The sequence below is a fragment of the Bufo gargarizans genome, unplaced genomic scaffold, assembly GCF_014858855.1.
Source record: "Bufo gargarizans isolate SCDJY-AF-19 unplaced genomic scaffold, ASM1485885v1 fragScaff_scaffold_726_pilon:::fragment_2:::debris, whole genome shotgun sequence".
Lineage (NCBI taxonomy): Eukaryota > Metazoa > Chordata > Amphibia > Anura > Bufonidae > Bufo > Bufo gargarizans.
This window is the reverse complement of record NW_025334173.1, coordinates 77,043-102,075: the sequence shown is the minus strand read 5'-3', so window position 1 is coordinate 102,075 and position 25,033 is coordinate 77,043. Positions and strand designations below refer to the sequence as shown.

Genomic DNA, 25,033 nt, shown 5'->3' with positions numbered 1-25,033 from the left:
GGGGAACCCTTGTTCGACCCAGATTCGCTCCACCACCCCCGCTCGGCTGAGTGGTTACCGTTGGAGCACGTCTCCAAATATTTGGAGGCTAGAGTGCGCTGTCCTCTTTCCAAAGAGGCTCGCAATAAGCTTAGGGCAGAATGCCCCAGACCTGTCATCCCTAACAGGGTATGCGAGACTCCTACTGTCGATCCCAAGATGACGCAGTTCCTCGCAAAATCCGGCTGGAACCCGCGTAGGGGTCTGGAGTCGGCATTAAGGTCCTGTCAGGATAAACTCCTGGACATCTTTGGACCATTAGCAAAAAATTTGGACTTAGCGGAGGTAGCTAATGCAGGCAATAAACAGGTTGACCCTGTTGAATTGCGTGAATGGGTACAACGTGCCATTTGCATAGCAGGTAACGTAAATACGTCCCTGGCTACAGAAAGGCGTAAAGCCATACTTTTCAAAATAGAGCCCAAGCTATCCAACTTAGTTCTTACGGAGGCCGGTAAAGAGGCCCAGGGCCTATTATTTGGAGAACCTTTTATTAAGGACCTTGGGAGATTTGTGGGGGCTTTCACGGCCCTAGACAAGGCCCAAAGCTCTATGAAAAGAGTATTTCACGGTAGTGTCTCTACCAGGGCCGGCAGCTTTAGGGGCCGCCTGTCCGGCCGTGCCCAGTTTCAGTCCCGTGGTTCGGGCCGAGGCTCCTTTTCTCAGAGAGCTACCTTCCAGGAGCATAGACGGGACTCGTCATCCTTCTTCCCTTCACGAGGAAGTTCCTGGCGTCCAAGAGGATATAGAGGAAATCCTAATTCCAGACGTCCCTACGGTGAGTCTACCAACTCATTCAAATTTTTTAAATGTTTGTGTAGGGGGCAGATCACGCCTTTTTTTCTCCGGCTTGGTCCCGTATCACCTCAGACCAATGGGTCCTATCCACGGTCAGGGGTTTCCACATCGAGCTGACGTCCTCCCCGCTGTCCATCCCACATCCACATCCTGTGGTGCTGTCAGCGGAAAGCCGCATACTGGTCGACTCAGAACTGTCAGATCTTGTCCGCAAAGGAGCCATAGAACTGGCTCCTGTATCCCCTTGCGTGGTAATATTTTTCTGGTGGCAAAGAAGGGAGGCCAACTTCGGCCTGTTATCAATCTACGCGCCCTCAACGCGTTTGTCAGATACCGACATTTCAAAATGGAGGGCATCCATCTCCAGCGTGACCTTCTACAGATGGGCGATTGGATGGTCAAGTTGGACTTGAAGGACGCTTATCTTACTGTCCCGGTGGAGGACGCGTCCAGAAATCTTCTCTGTTTTTCTTGGCAGGACAGGATTTGGCGGTTCACGTGCCTCCCATTCGGCCTCTCGTCAGCTCCCTGGTGCTTCACCAAGCTGATGCGCCCGGCTATGGCATGGTTACGCAGTCGAGGAGTTCGTCTCATCGTATATCTGGACGACATTCTGGTCATGGCCCAGGATCGATCGGTACTGCTGAATCCTCTGCATTGGACCATGGATCTTCTGGCGGATCTGGGCTTCCTCATCAATCAGGAGAAATCTTGCCTCATCCCGTCGCGCGAGATGGAGTTCTTGGGTTTTCTGGTGGATTCCACGGCGGGAACACTCAGCCTACCTCCGGCCAAGGTTCGATCAATTCGGAAGGAATTGTGCAAAGCCAGGTCATCTGCCCAGATCCCTTTACGCCAACTAGCCAGGATCATAGGTCTGCTAGCCTCTTCTATCCAGGCGGTTTTTCCGGCTCCACTTCACTATCGGGCCCTCCAGCGCCTGAAGATTTCCCACCTACGGGCGGGGGTTTCCTACGCGGATTGGATCTCTCTGGACGAGGAGACCAAGGAGGAGTTTTCCTGGTGGATCCACAATCTGCAGGCTTGGAATGGCAAGGCTATCTTCGGCCATCGTCCGGATTTCGTGGTGGATTCGGATGCCAGCCTGTCAGGCTGGGGTGCTCATTGCGAAGGGATTACAACTGGAGGCGGTTGGTCAGAGGCCGAGGCAGGTTTCCATATCAACGCGCTGGAACTGTTGGCTGGATCGTTCGCGATCAAGAGCTTCACGAGGGACACGGCCAGATCCTGCATCCAATTACGCATGGACAATGTGTCAGCGGTGAGGTATATCAACGGCATGGGCGGAACCCGCTCCACCATCTTGTCTCGTTTGGCGAAGGATTTCTGGGACTACTGTCTAGACAAGGAGTTGATTGTTTTGGCGGAATATCTCCCTGGCGTCCAGAACATTCATGCGGATTGGAGTTCTCGGTATCTTTCCGATTCCAGCGACTGGCAGTTAGATCCAACGGTGTTCCGTTCCTTAATGTCAGTTTGGGGTCCTTTCTGCATCGACCTCTTTGCTTCCCAGCTGGCGCCTGGACCCGGAAGCCGAAGCGGTGGACGCGTTCCTGCAGGATTGGTCCAGAGATCTGCTCTACGCATTTCCTCCATTCCAGCTGATTCCCAGAACCCTGATTCAAGTACGACGATATTCGGCGGATCTGGTACTACTGGTTCCGTTTTGGAACTCCCAGTCGTGTTTCCCCACCTTCTGGAGATGTTGATAGAGATCCCGTACCTGCTCCCGACATCTCAGACTCTCCTCCGAGGTCCGAATCACCGACTACACCCTCTTCTCCTGGACGGATCCCTGCGCCTGTTGGCGTGTCGGATTTCAGGGGACCCTGGGAGGTCCCTGGAGTTTCGGGCACAGCTAGAGTCCTTTTGGAAAATGCATGGGCCCCAGGCACCAGAAGATCTTACAGATCAGCCTGGGGATCTTGGGCTCGCTGGTGCATGGCTAGGGACTTGGATCCCGTATCGGCACCTGTAATGGAGGTCTTACATTTCCTATCTTCTTTGTTTGACCAGGGCAAGGCTTATCGCACAATCAGCCTGTTCAGATCGGCTATTTCTGCCTTCCATCAAGGTTGTGATGGTACTCCTGCGGGGCAACATCCTTTAGTATGTCGCCTCCTGCGCGGTTCTCGGATGTCTCGTCCTCCTAGGCCTAGATTTTCTGCCACTTGGGATGTGTCTTGTGTCCTTTCCTTTTTATCTTCTTGGTCTCAGAATGCGGACCTTTCCCTACGGCAACTGTCGGCGAAACTGGTCACTCTTTTTTGTCTTATATCCTGCAAGCGGGTTTCAGACGTCCGGGCTTTGGACTATGATGCACGCTCGTACACCCCGGAGGGGGTCTCCTTTGATATCTCTAGGAGGACTAAGACCCACATACGTTCGGTCGCTTATCCTGCTTTCCCGGCATCGCCTTCTCTTTGTCCCGTAGTGTGCCTCAAAGAATATGAAGCGCGTACTTCTCTTCATCGGTCACGTGAGTGTCCCCAGCTTTTCCTTTCTACCATTCGTCCGTTTGCCCCGGTGTCCACTCCCACGCTGGCTAGGTGGATGAAGTGGATCATGGAGCTGGCGGGCGTGGACACTTCTATATTTTCGGCGCATTCCGCTAGGGGGGCATCTGCTACCTCTTTGGCGGTTTCTGGTGCCAGACTGGAAGACATTTTGAAATTGGCGGACTGGTCCAGAGTATCCACGTTCAGGGAATTTTATTTTCGGCCAGGTCCTCACGTTTTCTCAGCAATTATTGAGAATTTGTCTTAACTTTGAACTTGCAATATGAGCCTCCGGGTCTTGTAATAAAATCAGATGATTTTCCTATTTCATGACGTAAAGTCATGATTTTGTTGGGGTTTTTAAAATTTGACATGTTTTTGACTGTATATCATTTGCATATTGCTTTAACTCTATGAGTTTTTTCCTGAGTAGGTTTGTCGCAACCATTTATTTTGTGAATACATGTCACAATTTGCTTCTATCATGGTTCTGTTTTCACCTTTTTTCAGGTTGAGATCGGCCTAATAGGCGATATCCTGTGGTCTACATCTTGGTTCGGAGGGTCGTCAGTTTGGTTCCAGCCGATCGTGTGATGTGGACAGTTTCAGGAGCTGCTTCAGAGTTGTTCCGGTTGTTCCTGTTCGCTTCCGGATGGATGGCGCTTTTGTTCCCAGGCTGTTCCGGTTCCTGGTTGGCGGTTCTGTTGGACTTTTCGGTTTGGACTTACAAAGAAAGAGGAGGTTTTGCAGGCGGTGTGGCCTGTTATAGAGAGACTATGGGGAGGGGCTGATGACATGTTTCAATATTTTTCTATTTTCTTTGCTGCTATTGGTCAGAAGTAAAGAAGGAGAATAGCAATACTCGCCTCCGTGTCTTTAATAAAATCATGACTTTACGTCATGAAATAGGAAAATCATCTGATTATACATGTGTAAATACATTAGTGGTCCATACAAAAAGCTGGGACAGGATTTATTCATTCCAGGGACTGTACAAAGGACCAGGGGACATGCTTTATGTGTGGGGGGAAAGGCAATTTTGTCATCAATACAGGAAAGGGTTCTTTACAGTTAAAGTAGAAGAAAATGGGTATCCCTACCCCAAGTGGAAGTAATGGCAGATTAAAAAAGACTAGACGCTTAAAGGGGTTTTCCGAGATTTTATCTGCGGGCGTCCTGGGTATTGGACCACCTGTGAGTGCCGCGACCTTCTCTCTGCTTTTCTTAGGCGGACAACACGTTCATGTGTCAAGTGGCATAGGAGCAAGTGAATGGGGCTAAGCACAATACCAAGCACAGCTGCTGTACAGTGTATGGCGCTGAGCTTGGTAAGCTGCGAGAAGGCCGCGGTGCTCACAGGAGCACCGGTGCCTTCTCAACCAGCTGATCATCGGAATCCCAGGTGTCAGGTTGAATAGGTCATCAGTATAAAAATCTTGGAAAACCCTTTTAACTAATAGCAAATGGCATAGAGGGTTATAATTAATCTAACAATTAATTCATTGAGAATGGTTGAACTTGTGTCAACCTATGTAACTATTAATGGGACCATTAACGGATGAAGTTTTTAATGTTTTCTGTAATGACAACAGTACAGAATAACGTACTGTACAGCAAAACAGCGGTATGAACCGAGCCGTATACAGACATCGGGAATTACTGTCGTATTAACAATCGATAGCTAGAAGCCAGAGAAGTGACGGACTGAGACTAAGAAGCTGGCATTGATTTTCTGAATTACGGTAAATCCTCACAAATGGCTTCCTGTTTAGTAAGAAACCATACCTAGACTTAGGTACAAGTTTTAATTACATATGTACGTGGATTTTACAGCATGAAAACTTGTGGTGCCGCAGGATGACAGCATTCATTTACATTCTGCTACTAGTCACGCTTTTCCTGCTATACTTCATTTTCTCAGATAGCTATACTCCTCTGCTCGGCTATCTCCAGCAGTCCCACTGAGAATGAAAGGGGCGGCAGTGCACACCCTCGACCTGCTGCTCCATTCTACCTAAATTACAGTATATGGACAAAAGTACAGTATCGGGGACACCCCATTCTAAGTCCATAGGCATGGAGGTGGACTCCCCCCTCTTGAGGTTAAAACAGCTTCCACTCTTCTAGGAAGGCTTTCTACAAGGTTTAGGAGTGTGTCTGGGGGAATATTTGCCTATTCATCCAGAAGAGCATTTGTGAGGTCAGACACTGATGTTGGATGAGATTCTACGTTCCAATGTAGTAGTTCCCAAACCTGGAAGCATATAAATGTCTAAAATGGCTTGGTATGCTGAAGCATTAAAGGGGTTATCTGCTTTTATTTTAAAAAATGGGGGGAGTTTAAGTGACAAAAAATGGCGAATTGGCCGTATGGGATAAATATTGTTATATTTAATTACGGGCGCACGCACACAGCAATACACATATGTATTTTGATTTCGGGGAAAGGAGGGTGATTTAAACTTTTATATATTTTTTATTTAATTATTTTAAAACTTTTTTTTTTTTTAAGTCACACTGGGTGACATGTATTCTTTCATGGCTATAGAGCCATCATTGAACACTTCATTTTTCAATATACCAATACAGTGCTGCCATCTGGTGGCCCGTTTTGGTATATTTTAATAATAGCTGCCGAAGTCTGCTTGAGGCTTCGGTCTATTAGTACAGCGCAACAGATTCCCCAATCTCAGCCAGGAAACACTGTTATGGGAGTGGGAGCCTGCAGCTGCCGCCTCAGGACCACTAGGATGCCGTGGTCACATTTGACCATGGCATCTGAGGGTTTAAATGTATGCGATCAGCCTTATGACTGATCTCATACATGCTTCACGGGTCTCTGGTGTTCCATACAGCAGAAACCCTGTGGCTATGGCATGTTTAAAGATGCGCCTTTCGCCGTACATATAGGATGGCGGCCGCAAAGGGGTTAATAACCAGCTCTCTGCATTTCAGCAAGGCAGGAGAAGTTGTATTATTGTTCGGTTCTGTTTGGAGATAGAAATAAAAGAATGAGTCATTTATATAATTTTTGTTTTGTTTTGCAACGCAAATATTAGGAAAATTAATTTTCAACATTTTTTGTTTAATTTTCACACTGAATAAATGCATTGTACTCTATAAGGTAATTTTTTAAATACCCTTTGACTGGCGCATAATTCCTCAAGCAAATCATAATACAGATTGATATGCCTTTCCATTATAATGGATTGTAGAATAAAATACACTTTTGGTTGTGAATGTACATATTTAGATAGAAATCTATATAAAAGTCCATCAAACAGTAAATGCAGTATAATAGTGTCTGATCTACTAACCTTTGATGGCTGCCCAGTGCAATGCTGTGTCTCCTTCCAAGTCACTCAGATGTACCTTGGCACCTTTTCCAATGAGATAACAACACAGGGCTGTGTGCCCATACTGTGCTGCGGTGATTAACGGCGTACATCCTTTCTGATCTTCTACATCTATGGAGACTCCTGCTTTCAAAAGCAGGTCAACCACAGGGATGAAGCCACTGACTGCAGCCCAATGAATAGGGTGCTGCCCTGCCTCGGACTGGCTTGGCAGATTCACAGGTCCTTTACAGTCCACAAGGAGCCCCATCAGCTCTATAGATCCCGCCAGGGCTGCCCAGTGAAGCGGCGTGTGTCCCTTTTCATCATAATTTCCCAGAATTAAAGGGCCTTCTTCATCAATTATTTGCTGGCACTTCTTTAAGTCGCTGTAAAAAAAGGGTAGAATGTATGAATTTCATTTCAGTGACAAGAAAAGTTAAAGCCACATTTGCCAAATCTGTCAGTAAGGACGAGGTATATAATTTTACTGCGGGGTTTGAGGCTATCACCTCAGTCCAGGTCCAGCGCGCCAATTCGAGCTCAGCCAATCAAATCAAATTGATTTGTCTCATCAAGGTGACTTCTGCAACTGTGACAGGGTGTCCCCGAAACTGAGGGCGTCTCCCTTACCGCCTCAATGACAGGGCACTACCTCTCGGCTAGCTTTGACAAGCACGGCCGCCCCGAATGGATTACAGGGTGTTCGTAACCACGGAAACGAACAGTGTATGATGTGATAAAAATGAATGAAGCCAGCAAAGGAGGCAATATGGACAATCACAATACATTAGTAAGTGCTTAGTAGTAACTTTCTCTACACAATAAATAGAGAAGGCTGAGTATTCAGCCTGCAATTGTGGGAGGGGCATAAGGTCTTTATATTCCCCGCCTACCAGTCACCTGTGCATGTGCATTTCAGGTGCCCCACCCACCCTTCCCCATTTTTCTATACGTCCCCCTTATAGGCATACCCTCGCTCATGGCTAAGGGCACTCCACCAGCCATCTTAGCTAGGCTTCGGTTAGTAAGTCAGATAGGCACCTGGCCTTCAGTCAGGTTCCTTATTCCCTGCAGCCTTGACCACAAATGCCATTTGCTGAAGTGACACAACCCCTTTAAGGTGTCCATACATGTTTCTATGAACATAACAACTAATTTTGGAATGGCTATTATTAGGCAATATGTCACTTTAATAGCTTACATTGTAAGCCTCCTGAATTTTATCCGTGCTGCTTACTCTCCGTATTTTGCGAAATGGAACAGCTGGCCCCTAATAGAACAGTACTATCCTTGTCCGTAATGCAGACAATAATAGGACATGTTCTATTTTCCCCCCCCTAAAAATGTATTATACCCACTGAGTTATTCAATGATATCTGTCTGTATAGCGCCACCTGCTGTTTGCTCTTTTTCTAATTTCTCTGCTCACTGAGACAGAAGCGCATGCTGAGTTCCATCCTTCACCTGCCACCAGTGCAGCAGACAGGACATGCCCTCTGAGAAAGGACACGCTCCCTAATCTGCCAGCTTGAAATATGTGTAACACCCCAGAGTTGTGTTACTACACTCCTCTACTCCGCAACTGCCCTTTGACAGCTTTTATATTGTCATCTGATATAATTTGTATTATGTCTCCACAAATGTGCATGTAAAACCATGTTAAATGTAATTTTTTCCTTGTAATTTTACAAGTCCATCAGCAGGTGGCAGCATCATTGGTAGAGATAGTTTTAATGTTATGGCCGTTCAGAGTAGAACGATCCTGTTCTATTCTGCCTCCCTGCTGAGGAGAAGTGGAGGTGCAGAAAGGGAGGAAAAAAAACAGTTAGAACCAGATCTAGTTTGCCCCCTGTATAGGGAAGACAGCAAGGACCAAGTCTCGGTCCGAGACTTGATAAAATTCCCAGTCAGAGCCCTGCAGCTCAACTGGATGAAAAGAAAGCAGAAAGTTGCATCCCCTAAGAATATATCTGTGAGTCAAGTCCAGAGACCTAGGAGAAGCCATTTCTCCTCAGCTAGTCTGTCCCAACAAAGCAGAAGGTACAGTTCAAAGCAGAAGATTAGTTCCTGCCACAGTTACAGAGCTAACAAGCAGACAAATTATCCTGCAAGCTCACATTTAAAGCAGAATTTCTGCCAATGATTGCCAAAACCTGCTGGGACCAGAGACCAAAGCTGTATACTGCTTGGCTACAAGTTACTTCAGTAAAAAAAAACGTTTGAACTTCATCTAAAGGTCTGGACATCATTTCTGCTGCAAAATTCCTCTATTACTCCTACTATCACTACACTCAAATTCATTGCAAGTGAGCCAGGAGTCCACCCATATCCAGGTAGGAGACACCGTTAACACAATTATCACCACCTATAGAGACATTAAAGGCCATCACACCACTCTGGCATTCCTAACCTGGGACGTGTGTTATAACACCTTGGAAGGGCCCTGGGGTAGTGCCCTGCGCACGCTGCAATTGGCGTCACAACAAATACAGAACTTTAATACCCACATTCTGGTCACTGCATATGTCTAGCAGAACAATTGGAGTAATGAATGGGAAGATTGCTAGATGCATGTAAGGTACAGGGCTAGTTCTAGTTTTGTTAGAAAGATTGTCATGTACTAGATTATGGATGATTTTCCTTTTTTGCATTATTCATGGAAGAACCCATAGTAGGGGCGTAGCTAAAGGCTCATGGGCCCTGGTGCAAAAGTTCAGCTTGGGCCCCCCTTCCCTTGTTGGCAAAGGGCAGGGGAGCACATAGCCTTCCTGCTGCCAGAAGCAAACATTGAAAGGGAACCCCCTCAATCTAAATTCTTGACCTAACTCCTTCCCTCCAGCCAGAGGTGTAAATTGACCAGCATGCACTTTCTATAATGCCAGTGTCTTATGTGGCACAAGGGTTTTTGGGCCCCCTCAGGCTCCTGGGCCTGGTAGCGACTGCTACCTCTGCACCCCCTATAGCTACGCCCCTGACCCATAGTTACATAAATGGACATCCTCTACGTTCCAGTGCCTGTGCGGTGACCCCCCATCATCTGCTGGCCAACGGTTAATGGGACTGGTCACAGTAAGACACGTAAGAGCATTTCCACCGAAAATATTGCCTTAAAGGGAACCTGTCATGTGGATATTTGATTACAATCTAACTAATTATATACAATCATTAACTGCTAAAAAGCATCTAAAACCTTAGATGTATTCACTTACTGGTGTGACAGATGGTTACCTCATAATATACACACAGAGATGCCACATGCCAATGAGCTGATTTGAGTCCAGCGTGATGTCAGTGAGTCCAGTGTTTTTTTAATTCAGAGCTATAGCCACTCCCCCTGCCCACCTGCTGCTGATTCATATGGAAAATAACAGTCAATCTGCAGCAGGTGGGCGGGAAGAATCAGGAGCTCATGAATATTCAGGACTCCTCATTATCAGCTGGAGCCTTTCAATACAAGATGTTGGCAGATTGACTGGAACAAATAAAGAAAATGACTTATTTATGTTGCCCTTAGTTAGGACACCATAAAACTGGTGACAGGTTCCCTTTAAAGGGGTTCTCAAGCCGTTTATTCTCTTAGACTAGGAACCCTTTTTCATTTATACAGGCAGGGTTAAATAGTTAAAAAAAAAAAAGACTGATCTGTTGCCAGTGCTCTTTTTCCAGCACCATCTCCTCTGCTTTTAATCCCCATTGGACCAGAACCGCAACGTGATGGCTACGTGCATGTCACTGCTGCTGACCCTGTCTGCACACGTCCCCGCTGACTGGCCAGGAGCAGTGATATGCATGTACACGGCAACAGTGATGGTAAGTTTGCAGTGTTCGCCAGCGAACACATGCGGGCTGCCATCTTTAGTAAGGTAGACTCACCCGTTCCGGCGATGCACAGGTAAGCGCTTACCTGTGCCGGGAGCCGGTCTGAAATCAAATGCGGTCACCGGGAGCATGCAGTTCCGAGAACAGCCCGATGAAGGCTGTTCTCGGAACTGCCTGCTCCCGGTGACTTTATTTGATTTCAGACCGGCTCCCGGTACAGGCACAGGTAAGGGCTTACCTGTGCATCGCCGGATGGGTGAGTCTACCTTACTAAAGATGGCAGCCCGCATGTGTTCGCTGGCGAACACTGCAAACTGACCATCACTGGACGGCACGTCACACTTCCAGTCCAGCTCGGTGCTGGATCCAGAGTGCCAATGACAGATGAGTCTTTTTTTCCCGACCTGGGAGTTGGGACATTTTTACGGGATTACAGAGACTAGTTTCTATGAAGCTACATACAGTGACATGAGAGAATATACATTTAGGAAGTGGATGGCGCGCCTGAGAGAGTGATTTTGACTAGCCATATTTCTATTCCCAGTAAGCTTCTTATGCTTCTATTCCAGCTAATTGGCTAAAACCCCTATCCTGTGATTGGAATGGTGTGAATTGATCTCAGGGCCTATTTTTAAAATCCATTAGTCCCTGCTGCAACACCTACAGATCCACTGTACATATGTGCATACAGGTCATTAAGCTATTCACAGAGCGATTAATGCAGTCATAAAGCCACAGCTAGAGAGTTTATATGTACGATGTACCAACAGCTACTTTAACCCCTTAGTGACCCGCCCGTTTTGGGCGTTAGTGACCAAGTGATTTTTTCCATCGGCAAATTCCCAGAGCTACAACTTGAGTTATTTTTCTATCCATGTGGCCACATGGGGACTTGTTTTTTGCGGGACAAGTTGCAGTTTTTAATGGCACCATCTTGGGGTACACATAATTTACTGATTCATTTTTATTAACTCTTTTTTTGGGGGGAGAGGTAAAAACAGCAATATGGTCACAGAGTTTTTATGTAAAAAATGTTGCATTTTTGAGCATAAATGACATGATAACTTTATTCTCTGGGTGGGTACAATTACAGCGATACTAAATACGTATAGGTTATTACATTTCACTACCTTAGCACAGTAAAGACCCTACCTTTAGAAAATAAATTCTTGCAGTTTTCATTGTTACCATATTGGGCTACATAACACTTTTTGATTGCTTTTTATCCTGTTTTTGTTGTCGAATAAGCTAAGAAATAGCAATTCTGGCTTTTCTTTATGTCACTTAGATGCTATTGACCACGGTATCTAAGGGGTTAAATGGTCTGGATCGGCATTTCTGCAGATCAGGGCTAGTTGAGCAGGAGCCCTCCTCTCATGTGACAGCTAAACCCCCACTATCTGCTGCGTGGAGACCTGTGCAGCGCTTAGACTAGTCCGCCATAAAAAGGTGGCGGCTTAGCCTGAGGGACTAAGGGGTTAAAGTGGTTTTTCGAAGCTTGGATATTGATGACCTGTCCTTAGGATACATACACCATTTATATTTGATAATATTTAAAGCAATCCTCCGATTCCTGTGGATCTGCCACCCAAAGTGGCCGCATCACTTCTCAGACTACTTGGTGCACACTGTGTATGGGTAGGAGGACACTTCCTCATGGATTGAACACTTACATTGTGCCTTCCATTTCAGTGACTGATCTACGGATCTGCTGATTCCCAGATGGCGGAACGCATCCCAGACTACTCAATGTACACTGCATCAGTAGTCCAAGACCCTTCCGGCCAGCGCTGCACATGTGACCAGGGCTGGCCAATCTGACAGGAGCAGAAAGTAACTTGGACTACTGATGGACAGTGTACACTGAGTAGTCTGGGATGCCATGCAGCCATCTTGAGAATCAGCAGATCTGCAGCTCACTCACTGAAATGGGGGCACGATTCTGGAACCAGAGGGTCATTTTAACTATTACCTGCTCCACACTGCTCCGGTCCTGTGCACTGGCTCCTGTACCTTCATCTTCTGGTCCCCAGCTTGTTTTTTTTCCTGCCTGGTACGGACATAGTCTTGTGCCCCGCTGCAGCTAACCACTGGCTTCAGCAGTAATGTGTTGTCTGGACAGAAAAGGTGGCGGCTTAGCCTGAGGGACGGTGTGCTGTCCGCGTTTTTTGCAGACCATTGAAATGAATTGGTCCGCATCCTATCCGCAAAAAAAAGAAAAAAAACGGAACGGACACGGAAACAAACAATGTTCGTGTGCATGTAGCCTAAGGCCTCTTGCACACAAACATTTTTTTTTTCAGTTTTTTTGCGCTCCGTATATGGACCGTATATGGAACCATTCATTTCAATGGGTCCACACAAAAAATGGAAGGGACTCGGTATGCCTTCCGCTTCAGTATTTCCGTTTTTCCATTCAGTTCAAAGATAGAACATGTCCTATTATTGTCCGCATAACGGACAAGGATAGTACTGTTCTATCAGGGGCCAGCTGTTCCGTTTCGCAAAAATGGATTGCACATGAACGTCATCCATATTTTTTGCGGATACTAAAAAAGCCATACGGTCATGTGCAAGAGGCCTAAGGCCCCATTTACATGTCCGCAATTTTGTTTCGCATTTTGCTGAACGGAATTGCGGACCCATTCATTTCTAAGGGGGCCGCACGATGTGCAATTGCGGACATGAATAGGCATATTCTATTAGTGCCGGCGATGTGCGGTCCGCAAAATGCGGAACGCACATTGTTGGTGTCCTTGTATAGTGGATCCGTGGATCCCCAAAACAAGCTACGGACGTGTGAATGGACCCTTTGAATGTTAAAAAATAACAAAATAAGTCATATTCACCTCTATGATCCCCTGTCTCCCTCGTTCCGACCTTTCACAGACCTCCCACCGGTCTCTACTTACTGCTACCACAGACCTGTGACTGCTGCAGACAATCACAGGCTGTGGTCGGGCACTGCTGCAGACAATCACGGTCTGCGGTGGGGCACTGCTGCAGACAATCACGGGCTGCGGTGGGGCACTGCTGCAGACAATCACGAGCTATGGTGGGCCACTGCTGCAGACAATCACGGGCTGTGGTGGGGCACTGCTGCAGACAATCACGAGCTATGGTGGGCCACTGCTGCAGACAATCACGGGCTGTGGTGGGGCACTGCTGCAGCCTGTGATTGGCTTGTGTTTGCATCGAGAGGTAGCAGGAACTATAGAGTGGTGGGAGACAACCGATTACGGCCGCAGGGCTGCATGGGTATCAGATTCCAAGTTGCTTTCCTACATGTGTCACCAACTGAATACAGACCACACAACAGCTTGCAGAGTACTGGCTGCCATAAAAAGTATCTATAATATATGAGGAGGATTTGATCAGTCACATCTCCACTTGAGGGCTTGTTCACACGACCGTGCCGTTTTTTGCAGTCCGCAAATTACGGATCCGCAAAACACGGATGCCGCCCGTGTGCCTTCCACAATTGTCAGAACAGAACAGGAGGCCTATTATAGAAATGCCTATTCTTGTCCACAAAACGGACAAGAATAGAACAGGACTGCTGTCCTCATCTTTTGCGGACCCATTGAAATGAATGCGGAACACAGAAAACGTTTGTGTGAACAAGCCCTAATCCTAAGGCATATGGTTGTTTTCTTAATATGCTCACATGCAAGGAGAGCAATTCCGTCCTTTTCCTGTCAAAACCATAGACTTTTGCACCGTATTTTACTTTCCGTGTAGGGATTGTTCACCTTTTCTTAAAGTGTACCTAAACTTTATTAAAACCTATTAAAATGTGATATAAAGAATATTTGTAATATACTTTGGAGGTCATTTACTAAGCTGAAATACGCCTAAATTAGTTGCTAGGAAGCTGTTTTACATTTAGACCTGGTGGAGGATCCGCCGAAGTTATGGAGAGGCCTGCGCCTCTTCATAAGTCTGGCGGATCATCCCCCAGTTATGGAGATTCTTTAAGACTGGCTTCTAAAATAAATGTGCCCATTTATTTTTTCTTTTAGTTTTCCTAGCAAAACAGGCACTTGATGCTCAGGTGCCTATTTCGCTAGGGAAAAAAAATAAAAAATTATAATTAAACTATATTACATTTTATCACATTTACAATAGGTTTTCATAAAGTTTAGGTGAAAGTTTGGGCACACTTTAATTGCGCAGGAGCAGCGACGTGCTGTGTGAGCTCCTTCCTCTGCTAGCTCCGCCGTGCATATCACACTGGTACAGGCTTTTAGCAGAGCAGAGTGAGCGGGCACAGTCACATAGCACATTGCTGCTCTAGCCCTATGCCTGCTCCGCTAAAGCCTGGCATACCACATTGGCTATATGCTAGGCAGAGTGAGCGGAGATGGTGATGTGTGCTCCTGCCTGAACATCACTCACTGCCGTCCCAGTGGAACTCATACACCAGTACAGCGCTGACATGTCAGCGATGTATGAGCATACGGATTCCAATGCGCTATAAACACATGAACAAGCGCCTATATCGCTAGAAAAAGTAAAATAAAAAGGACGTGGGGGGGGGGGGGGGCATGAAAAAGTAGCCCGCCTCCTGCGATAGTATGAGAAGATGAACAATCAAGTGTATATATATATTTTTTTATTACTCACAAGTCACAAAAGATGCTGAAAGTGGTCCCCGTTCATGTCTGTGTCCGACTGGGGTACTTAGGGCCCACCAGTATAACTGATTCTGGGGGCCCACCTTAGGTCTCCTCCACAATAACTTATATTTTTTTCCATGTCCGGACTGTTCCCTTCACTTCAATGGGGCCGCCAAAAAAAAAAAAAATAATGCATTCCGTGTCTATATGTAGTACACTTAAAGGGGTTAAAGGGGTTTTCTCACTTCAGCAATAGGCATTTATCATGTAGAGAAAGTTAATACAAGGCACTTACTAATATATTGTGATTGTCCATATTGCTTCCTTTCCATCACATTATTCACTGCTCGTATCCATGGTTTTGGCCACTTTGCAATCCAGCAGCGGTGGCCGTGCTTGCACACTATAGGGAAAGGTGTTGGCCTATAAGCACTTACAGCCTTTCCATATAGTGTGTAAACACGGCCACCACTGCTGGATTACACGGTGTTAATAACCACGGATACGTGCTGTGTATAATGTGATGGAAAGGAGTCAATATGGACAATCACAATACATTAGTAAGTGCCTTATATTAACTGCATGATAAATGCCATTTACTGAAGTGAGACAAACCCTTTAAACCCTTTAAGCATAAATGTCTGGCATGAAATTTACCAAATCTTAACCTCCTCATATTGGACATAATCTACATTATAATTAAAAGGGTTGGCCTACCATAAGGACCTATTTCCTATGTACAGGATAGGTGATAAATATCAGATTGCTGGGGTCTGACTGCTGGAACACCCACTGATCATGAAAAAAGGGGTCCTGAGACATTCAATTACATTACCGCTAATCTATGTACACAAGGGTCTTAAGACCACGTTCCCTTGATCAAGGGGGTCCCAGCAGTCAGACCCCACCAATCAGACACTTATCACCTGTTGTGTCATAGCTGTTTCACCTTTTCACATTCTCTATCCTTAATGGTTTTCTTTGGGTGCAAAAAAATCTGGCCCAAAATATGTGTCAAACTAAAATAGAAATGCTTGCCTGTTAAAGGGCCTGTGTCCACTTTTCTAGTTATCCTCTATCCACAGGATCGGGGATAACTAAGTGATCAGAGGGGGTCTGAACGCTGGAGCCCCCACTGATCCCCCTTCTTGACAGCTCACTACTGTCACCCACCTGATAAATCAGCCCAGCACCGCAGAGGAGTCTTTCTCTCCAGCAACCACAGTTTTTCTGACAGCAGGGAGGGGAGGAGGATGGCCAGACATGTACTCTCATCCTTTATAGCCAGCAGCCTCAGAAGTCTAGAAGATATTGAGGGGCATCCTGTACAATTTACACCAGTAGGAGGCTGCATCACTGTGCGATACTGCCAGCTAGTGGCTACAATAATTATCTCTCCTGAGAAACAAGAGAAATAATTACTCCTCCATCTTATCTCCGGGCACAGGAGACTGGGGGCCTACCGAGGAATCCCCAGCCTCCCCGGTGGGCCAGTCTGAGCCTGTCTGTGCATCTTTGGGCATGTCAGATTATGTTGGCTGATACTGCTTATGATGCTGCAGAAGAAAAAATGTCCTGCTTTTTCCAACAAGATGGGGCAACATGCCGCACCTCACAGAACTCACTGGTACGGGTTCATGGTCTGTTTACGGAGGAGCAAACTGTGAGCAAGGGGTTATGGCCACCACATTCCCCAGACTTGTCCACATGTGATTTTTTATCTGTGGGGAAATCTAAACTATGCATGATAATGACAGCCATGGCCTGTGTGCTGCAGTCTGTAATACACATGGCTGGCTGCTACCCCTCATTATCATAATAATAGCACAGCAGGCCAGGACTGTTATTACTATACTGTGCAAAGCAGGTTACTAGAAACTCCTGTGTTACACTGAAAGAGTTAATAGGACAGCTCTGAACCAGAAAGGAAAGAGTTACCCAGGCACTGCTGGCTGTAATGTTGTGATGCAGGGCAGCAGGGATGAAGGATGGGCAGCCCAGCCAATAAAAAAGAGGAGGCAAGTCAGGGCAGCCAATCAGATGGAAGACCCTCCCTGTCTTATATCAGAGAGTAAAGACATGTGCTTCTGCCTGGGCTCTTAGCTTTGCAGAGTGGGGTGCACTGCATAGTGTATATTCTGTGTATGGAGGGGAGGGGGTAGTGACTGCACAGTGTATGTTGTGTATATGTGACAGTGTGTGTGTGTGTGTGGGGGGAGGTTAGTAACTGCATAGTCTATATTATGTATATGGGACAGTGGGGGGGGGGGGGGGGGCAGTGTCTGCACAGTGTATGTTGTGTATATGTGACAGTGTGTGTGTGGGGGGAGGTTAGTGACTGCGTAGTCTATATTGTGTATATGTGACAGTGGGAGGATAGTGACTGCGTAGTCTATATTGGGTACATGTGGCAGTCGGGGGGGGGGGGGTGCTAGTGACTGCATAGTGTATATTGTATATATGTGACAGTGGGGGGGGGGGGGGGGGGGGTAGTGACTGCATAGTCTATATTGTGTATATGTGACAGTGTGGGGGAGTAGTGACTGCATAGTCTATATTGTGTATATGTGACATGGGGGGGGGGGTAGTGACTATATTGTATATATGTGACAGTGGGGGGTTAGTGCCTGCATAGTGTATATTGAGTCTATGTGTAGGGAGGGCAGTGACTGCACAGTGTATGTTGTGTATATGTGACAGTGTGTGTGTGGGGGGAGGTTAGTGACTGCGTAGTCTATATTGTGTATATGTGACAGTGGGAGGATAGTGACTGCGTAGTCTATATTGGGTACATGTGGCAGTCGGGGGGTGCTAGTGACTGCATAGTGTATATTGTATATATGTGACAGTGGGGGGAGTAGTGACTGCATAGTATATATTGTATATATGTGACAGTGGGGGGTTAGTGCCTGCATAGTGTATATTGAGTCTATGTGTAGGGGGGGCAGTGACTGCACAGTGTATGTTGTGTATATATGACAGTGTGTGTGTGACTGCATAATCTATATTGTGTATATGTGACTTTGGGGGGGGGGGGGGGGTAGTGACAATAAAGTTAAATCCCACTCCCTACTGCTGTGTTGACATCACTTAGGTTCACATCATGTTTTGTTCTCCTCTGATCTGTCAGGAAACAATCCTTTATTTTGAGCATCTGTTGGGCTCAGTTTGTATCTGTTGTAGCTATTTTCATCTGAGATCCTTTTTTTAAGACAGAAGGGAAAGTTCTCTGCACAGGACTTTTCCACCTGCCAATAAAAAAAAAAAGGATCTTAAATGGAAATGGCCAAAATGGATGCAAAATAAGCACAATAGGTGCTCAAAATAAAGGATTTTTTTTTCTTTTTTCTTTTCAGTTTTTCTGACAGATCAGAAGAGAAGAACGAAACATGATGTGAACCTGACCTTACTTGTAAACTATACCTGCTAATGAAAAGGATTAGTGCTGAGCGAAGCGAGCTTCGCACGCTACATCCGAAGTCGCTTCGTTTAAAACTTCGGAATAAGACGTTCGGTTCTAACTCGTACCTTGAGTTCGGTTCCAAGTTTTAAAGTGGTTTTCCACTTTAAAAATGAACTACCGAAGTTATTCAACAAAGTCTTCCGCAACCGCGAATAACTAACTTCAGCTCAGCGGAGCCCGTACAATTACAGAGACGGCTCTCCGTACAGTATTAATCCGAAGTTTTGAGGGAAGCGACTTCGGATGTAGCATCCAAAGCTCCCTTCACTCATCAGGATCATTGTTTGTATTGGACCCGCCAACGAGCATTAGGCCAGTTTGCTGAAGCGACCTACATGGCCTGACCCCGCCTTCTACCTACAACATGAGGCCATTTGCATATAATTTCCCAGGGCCACCCTGAGTTCCCAATCTGCTCCTGTCTGCCATCAATCATGTGGCAAAGGCTGCTGCCTTCTGGAGGAGTGCAGGGGGTCACTGCGTGCCCAGGGGTGCACCACCAATGAGGCCAGGTGAGGCGATTGCCTCAGGCAGCACCAGGTAGGAGCAAGAGGGGGCAGCTGAAGGGCCATGGGTTAAAGGGAAGGGGGGCTGCTGTTTCAGTTTTCACCTCAGGCAGCAGAAAGGCTAGGTGCACCCCTGTGCGTGTCTATATACAGAAGGACCATAGTGAACCCCCACATTTCTTTCCAACCACTCTGATAACTTCTATAGGGTCTATCTGTCCGGATGTATCATATGCCGCCACATCCACTACTAAAATTATCTATGGAATAACAGGCATATCTTTTCTATAATGCAGTGGTAAGCAACTCCAGCTGCCTAAAGACTACTACTCCCAGCATGCACAGACAGCTGTAAAGCACTGTCACCCATCCTACAGTATGCAGAGCTGCGGGAATTTACCATTCCTTGACTGCTTTGAATATATCTGGCGCACAGCTGCCGTCCATGCTGTCTCCTTCCCCTGGGACACCACAAGTCTCCGTAGTCGGCGTAGTCCAGGGTCTCCGCTGTGAGGTGAGGAGCCCCCCTCTTCCAGCAGGAACTTCTGGTGGGGGTCCCGGTGGCAGCTGTGTAGAGAAGTTTCCTGTCAGGACAGTGTCCCTGTGTTATCTCCAGAGAGAGGGTCACATAGCAACAACGTGCGGCTCAACAGTCACCACAAGCACTGTAGCATGTATGTTGTATAGGAGGAGGACACAACAGCGAGGTCGTTGCCTGTAATTACAGGTTCATGTATCACGGCACTCATTGTATAGAGCAGCGCTCCTCCTGTATACAGCTATACATACAGTCCAGCTAGGGGAGGGGACAGGTGTGGCTACACTGCCGAGCATTCAGTGTTCTGGGAAAACTGGTTGATTCAGTAGTGACTGCTGAATAGAATGAAAGCAGAAAACCTAAAGTTTAGGGTTTGTTTTTTTCAGTGAAAATGGTTGACAACCATAGTGATGAACACAGCAGCCCTTGACTCCCATTTGAAATGACCCTAAAGTATATATTCTCTGGGGGAGATTTATCAAACTGGTGTAAAGTAGAACTGTCTTAGTTGTCCATAGCAACCAATCAGATTCCACCTTTCATTTTCCAAAGGAGCTGTGAAAAAAAAGGTGAAATCTGATTGGTTGCTATAGACAACTAAGCCAGTTCTGCTTTACACCAGTTTGATAAATAACCCCCTCTGTATTTGTGGGGCTTACACTGGAAAGTTTAGGGTACTTTCACACTAGCGTTTTTCTTTTCCGTCACAGGGGCTCAATACCGGAAAAGAACTGATCAGTTTTATCCCCATGCATTCTGAATGGACAGAAATTCGTTCAGGATGTCTTCAGTTCAGTCACTGAACAGCGTTTTGGACGGAGGAAATACCGCAGCATGCTGCAGTATTCTCTCCGTTCAGGCGGAATGCCGGCATTACTTTACATTGAAATGTGATAGTGCATTAAAAATACCGGAATGCCGGATCAGTCCTTCATGCGCATGCGCAGACCGGTAAAAATGTGAAAAAAAAAAGAAACGGATCCGTCCTTCATGCGCATGTGTAGACCAGTAAAAATGTGATTTTTTTTTTTAAATGGATCCGTTTGTCCGTATGACAAATGGAGAGACGGATCCGTTCTTGCAATGTATTTGTGAGACGGATCCACATCCGGATCCATCTACAAATGCTGTCTCTTTGCATGCAGATTGCCTGATCCGGCGACGGAACTGCTTGCCGGAGCACTCTGCCACAAGTGTGAAAGTAGTAGACAGTAGTGAACTATGCCAGTTAAGTTAGGAACAAAGTGTATGCCTACAGATACCACCCGGGTCAATTTATACCTACTCTTGGCATAAGTCTGACCCATTAATGGCTATGTCTTTGTTTTGGATACATGCAAGGAGCATGTCCAGGCATGAACATAGCCTAAATTTGGTGCTGTGAATGTTATTTCCACTTTATTTTTGTACCCTATGCCATTGTTTGTGAATACAAAATGTCCTATGTAGAGATGAGGAAAATTCCTAAAACTCCTTTCAGTTCGATTGTGTGCCCCAATTGCCCTGAAAAGTGGTGTATTACACTCTGGTGTCAAAGTGACAGTGACATAAGGCTATGGGTAAGTGGATGGTAGCCGGTAGTAACAAATAGCCTGTTTAATAACACTGCAGTTTTGGATATTTTATTAATCTGTGGATCTGATATGGAGGTCTGATCTGACATCTGATATTGCGGTCTGACATAGGGGACTGATCTGACATTTGATATGGTGGTCTGATATGGAGGTCTGATCTGATATGGGGATCTGATCTGAGATCTGATATCGGAGTCTTATCTGAGGATCTGATATGGAGGTCTGATCTGAGGTCTGATATCGGAGTCTTATCTGAGGATCTGATATGGAGGTCTGATTTGATGTCTGATCTGAGGTCTGATATGGTGGTCTCATCTAAGGTGTGATATGGGGTTCTGATCTGAAGGATTAGGGGGTATTCTTTGTACTGGCACACATTATAAGGCTATTTTTCAACTGGCACACATTATAAGGAGAATTTTTACTACTGGGGAACTACTTTAAGCGTTATTTCCATTTTATTTTTTTACCCTATGCCATTATTTGTGAATACAAAATGTCCCATGTAGAGATGAAGGAAATTCCTAAAATTAATTTCAGTTCTGATACTGTGCCCCTGTGGCCGTGAAAAGTGATGTATGACACTTTGGGATCAAAGTGACAGTGACATATGGCCATGGGTAAGTGGATGGTAGCCGGTAGTAACAAATAGCCTGTTTAATAACACACTGTAGTCTTGGTTATTTTATGCTTTTTGAAATAAAAAAAAAAAGGTCCAAAAATGATCGCTTTTTGGGGACAGATGCCATCCAGCTGTTTATGTACACATAACAGTATCAGTAGAAGCAATGGCTTTTTAACTCTTACACGGACCACGATGTTTGTACGTCATTAGAGCAGTGTAAATGTATATGTAACACCCCAGAGTTGTGTTACTACACGCCTCTACCCTGCTACTATCTCCTAAGAACCTTTACATTGTCATCTGATGTAATTTATATTATATCTTCACAAATGTGCATATAAAACCATGTTAAATTCCATTGTTCTTGTAATTTTCCAGGTTCACCAGCAGATGGCAGCAAGTCCAGTTTAGTGCATCTAGGCTGGAATGGATTATTTCAGCTTAGCTCCCCCTCTGTGAGAGAAGTGGGCTGTTCGCACATCCTGCAGCATGGGTGGAGAAGGAAGTTAGAGTTAGTGTAGCCTTCCCCCCGCTTGGGGAAGGCTGTGTGATAGAATTCAGGAGATCCCCCTGCATAGGGAAGACAGCAAGGATCTTGTCTCGGCTGAGACTTGATCATATTCCCAGTCTGAGCTCCTTCAGCCTCAGCTGGATGAAGAAGCAGAAACCACAGACAACCTCCAGAGTTCCAGGAAGAAAGCATCCCCCGAGAAACCATCTGAGAGATAAGTCCAGAGACCTAGGAGAAGCCATTCCTCCTCAGCTAGTCTGTCCCCATACAGCAGAAGTTACAGAAAAGTGCAGAAGATTAGTTCCTGCCACAATTACAGAGCTGCCAAGCAGACGACTGATCCTGCAAGCTCACATTTAAAGCAGAAGTATTTATTCCTGCCAATGATTGCTAAAACCTGCTGGGACCAAGAGACCAAGGCTGTATACTGCTTGGATACAAGTTATCTTCAGTAAAGAAACGTTTGAACTTCATCTAAAGGTCTGGACATCATTTCTGCTGCAAAATTCCTCCATTACTCCTACTATCACTGCACTCAAATTTATTGCAAGTGAGCAGGAGCCAGAAATCCAGCCGTACCCAGGTAGGAGACACCGTTGACACAATTATCACCACCCTATAGAGACATTATCGGCCATTTTACCCGTCTGGCATTCCTAATCTGGGACTTGCGTTATAACACCTTGGGAGGGCCCTGGGGTAGTTTGGGAAACTCTTTCTGTAGTATGGTATTGGGGAGCACAGTGGGCACAGTATTGGGGGTGGTAGGATAGGGTGTTCAGAAGATGGGAGGAGGATGGAAAAGTAAAAAGCTAAGATGTCTGTTAAACTCTACAGACACAAGAGATGGCTGAAAGGAATCATCATGGTGGTCTGGTCTGAAAGAAGATGAGGAAAAAGAACATCTACATCAGAGGAGACATCACTGGGTCAGGGGCGTACATAGAAATCATTGGGCCCCATAGCAAGAATCTGAATTGGGCCCCTTAACCCCGCCCACTACCTTGGCCCATCCCACCTCCTGCCCTGGCTCCTCCCCTGCCACACCCCCATTTGCCAATAAAGAAATGTATACATGACCTACTGAGGACTCCAGCATAACGCAAACCGGACGGATCCGTTATGCAGGCCCTAGACTTCTATTATGACAGAATGAATAATGGAATGCCTATAAAGCTGCCTATAAAGGCATTCAGTTATGCATTCCGTCATGGAATTGCATTATGGTCCGTGGTAACGGAATCCATAATGCAATTCACTATTTACCACCAAACGAAGCGTGAACGAATTTTAAAATATGAAATTTGCTCATCTCTAATTATGAACAGACTGGGGACGACTAATGCTGGCGGTTTTATTTGTGTTTTTGAGGTGACAGGTTCCCTTTAACAGCAAGCAGAGTTCATGGGGGGGCGAGGGGGGGGGGCACATTTCTGAGTCCTCTATGAGCCTACAGTACCGCCCACCCCCACAGGAACTCTGCTTGCTGCTGCCCTCAGAAAGTCCTATACATGAAGTTCTGGAACTGGAACGTTTTATACAGTCTCTATTAGCACTAGCGTAATTAGAAATGACTGGGCCCCACAGGAAATTTTTGAATTGCTCCCCTCCCAGCTGTCCGGCACCTCTGACCAGCAGAGACACTTGACTTCCCTAATACAGTCCAATTATCGTCCAATAGACAAGTCATGGAAATATAGAAAGTATACTGTACTAACCAGAAGACCTTTATTCTTACCTTTACTGTCAAAATATCCTACTACAGTATACATATATTTCCATGACTTGTCTTTTGGACGATAATTAGAATTTGGACTGTATTAGGGAAGAAGTCAAGTGTCTCTGCCGGTCAGAGGTGTCAAACAGCTGGGGGGGGCCCTTCAAAAATTTTCTGTGGGGCCCACTGCCCAGTCATTTCTAGTTACGCCAGTGCTAGGAGACTGTTATTAGTACAGACTGTTATTAGTACACTACAGACATTTTTTTCATTAATGATCCCGGTTGTAAAGATAGTCCTACTGTGTGGACGACAGCTGGCAGTGGCACAGGTCCGGACTGGCTGTGAGATGATGGTTTTGGCTTTTCGGTGGCACTGGCGTCTGTCGCGGCCGGGCAGCACAACTCACTCTAAAGTTCTTCCATGCTGGGTGCGCGCCTGCTGCCTGCACTGGCTGGGCCAATCAGCAGCAGGATCTTAACACACTGCTAATGCTGATTGGCCCAGTATGTGAAGCAGTGCAGGAGCGAGGGAGCGCGGCTGGGTCCTAGGGAGCGCACAGTGAGTCAATGAGAAGTCAGACGGGGGGGCGTGTATTATTATCGGCGGCGCTGGGAGACAATTATAAGTGTGCAAACCGGCCCTGCAGTGAGCGCAGTTGCAGGGGGCGGGGCCTTCCGAGCGCTCCGGGCCCCCCGGTGCCGCGGGCCCCATAGCAGTGGCGTACCCTGCCTCTATTGGCGGTACGCCACTGCACTGGGTGTAAGGCTGAATTCACACTTCAGTTATTTGGTCAGATATTTCGATCAGTTATTGTGAGCCAAAACCAGGTGCGGGTCGAAAACAAAGAAGAGGTGCAGATCTTTTCATTATACCTGATCTCTGAGTAGGCTTCACTACTAGTTTTGGCTCACAGTAAGGGTCCATTCACACGTCTGTAAGTGTTTTGCGGATCTGCAAAACACGG

At 46.2% G+C, this 25,033-nt stretch overlaps 1 protein-coding gene across 1 annotated transcript in view; it reads right to left on the bottom strand.

Moving 5' to 3' along the window:
- The window catches only part of LOC122922801 (probable protein S-acyltransferase 23), a 53,641-nt gene extending 33,985 nt beyond the window's left edge, over positions 1-19,656 (bottom strand). The window contains exons 1-2 of the mRNA XM_044273537.1: positions 19,502-19,656; positions 6,674-7,080 (exon numbers count right to left, since the gene is read on the bottom strand). Coding sequence (XP_044129472.1) covers positions 6,674-7,080; positions 19,502-19,548 — 454 coding nt within the window. The 5' untranslated portion in view covers positions 19,549-19,656. The remainder of the gene's footprint in view (positions 1-6,673; positions 7,081-19,501) is intronic.
- Between the last annotated feature and the right edge of the window lie 5,377 nt (positions 19,657-25,033).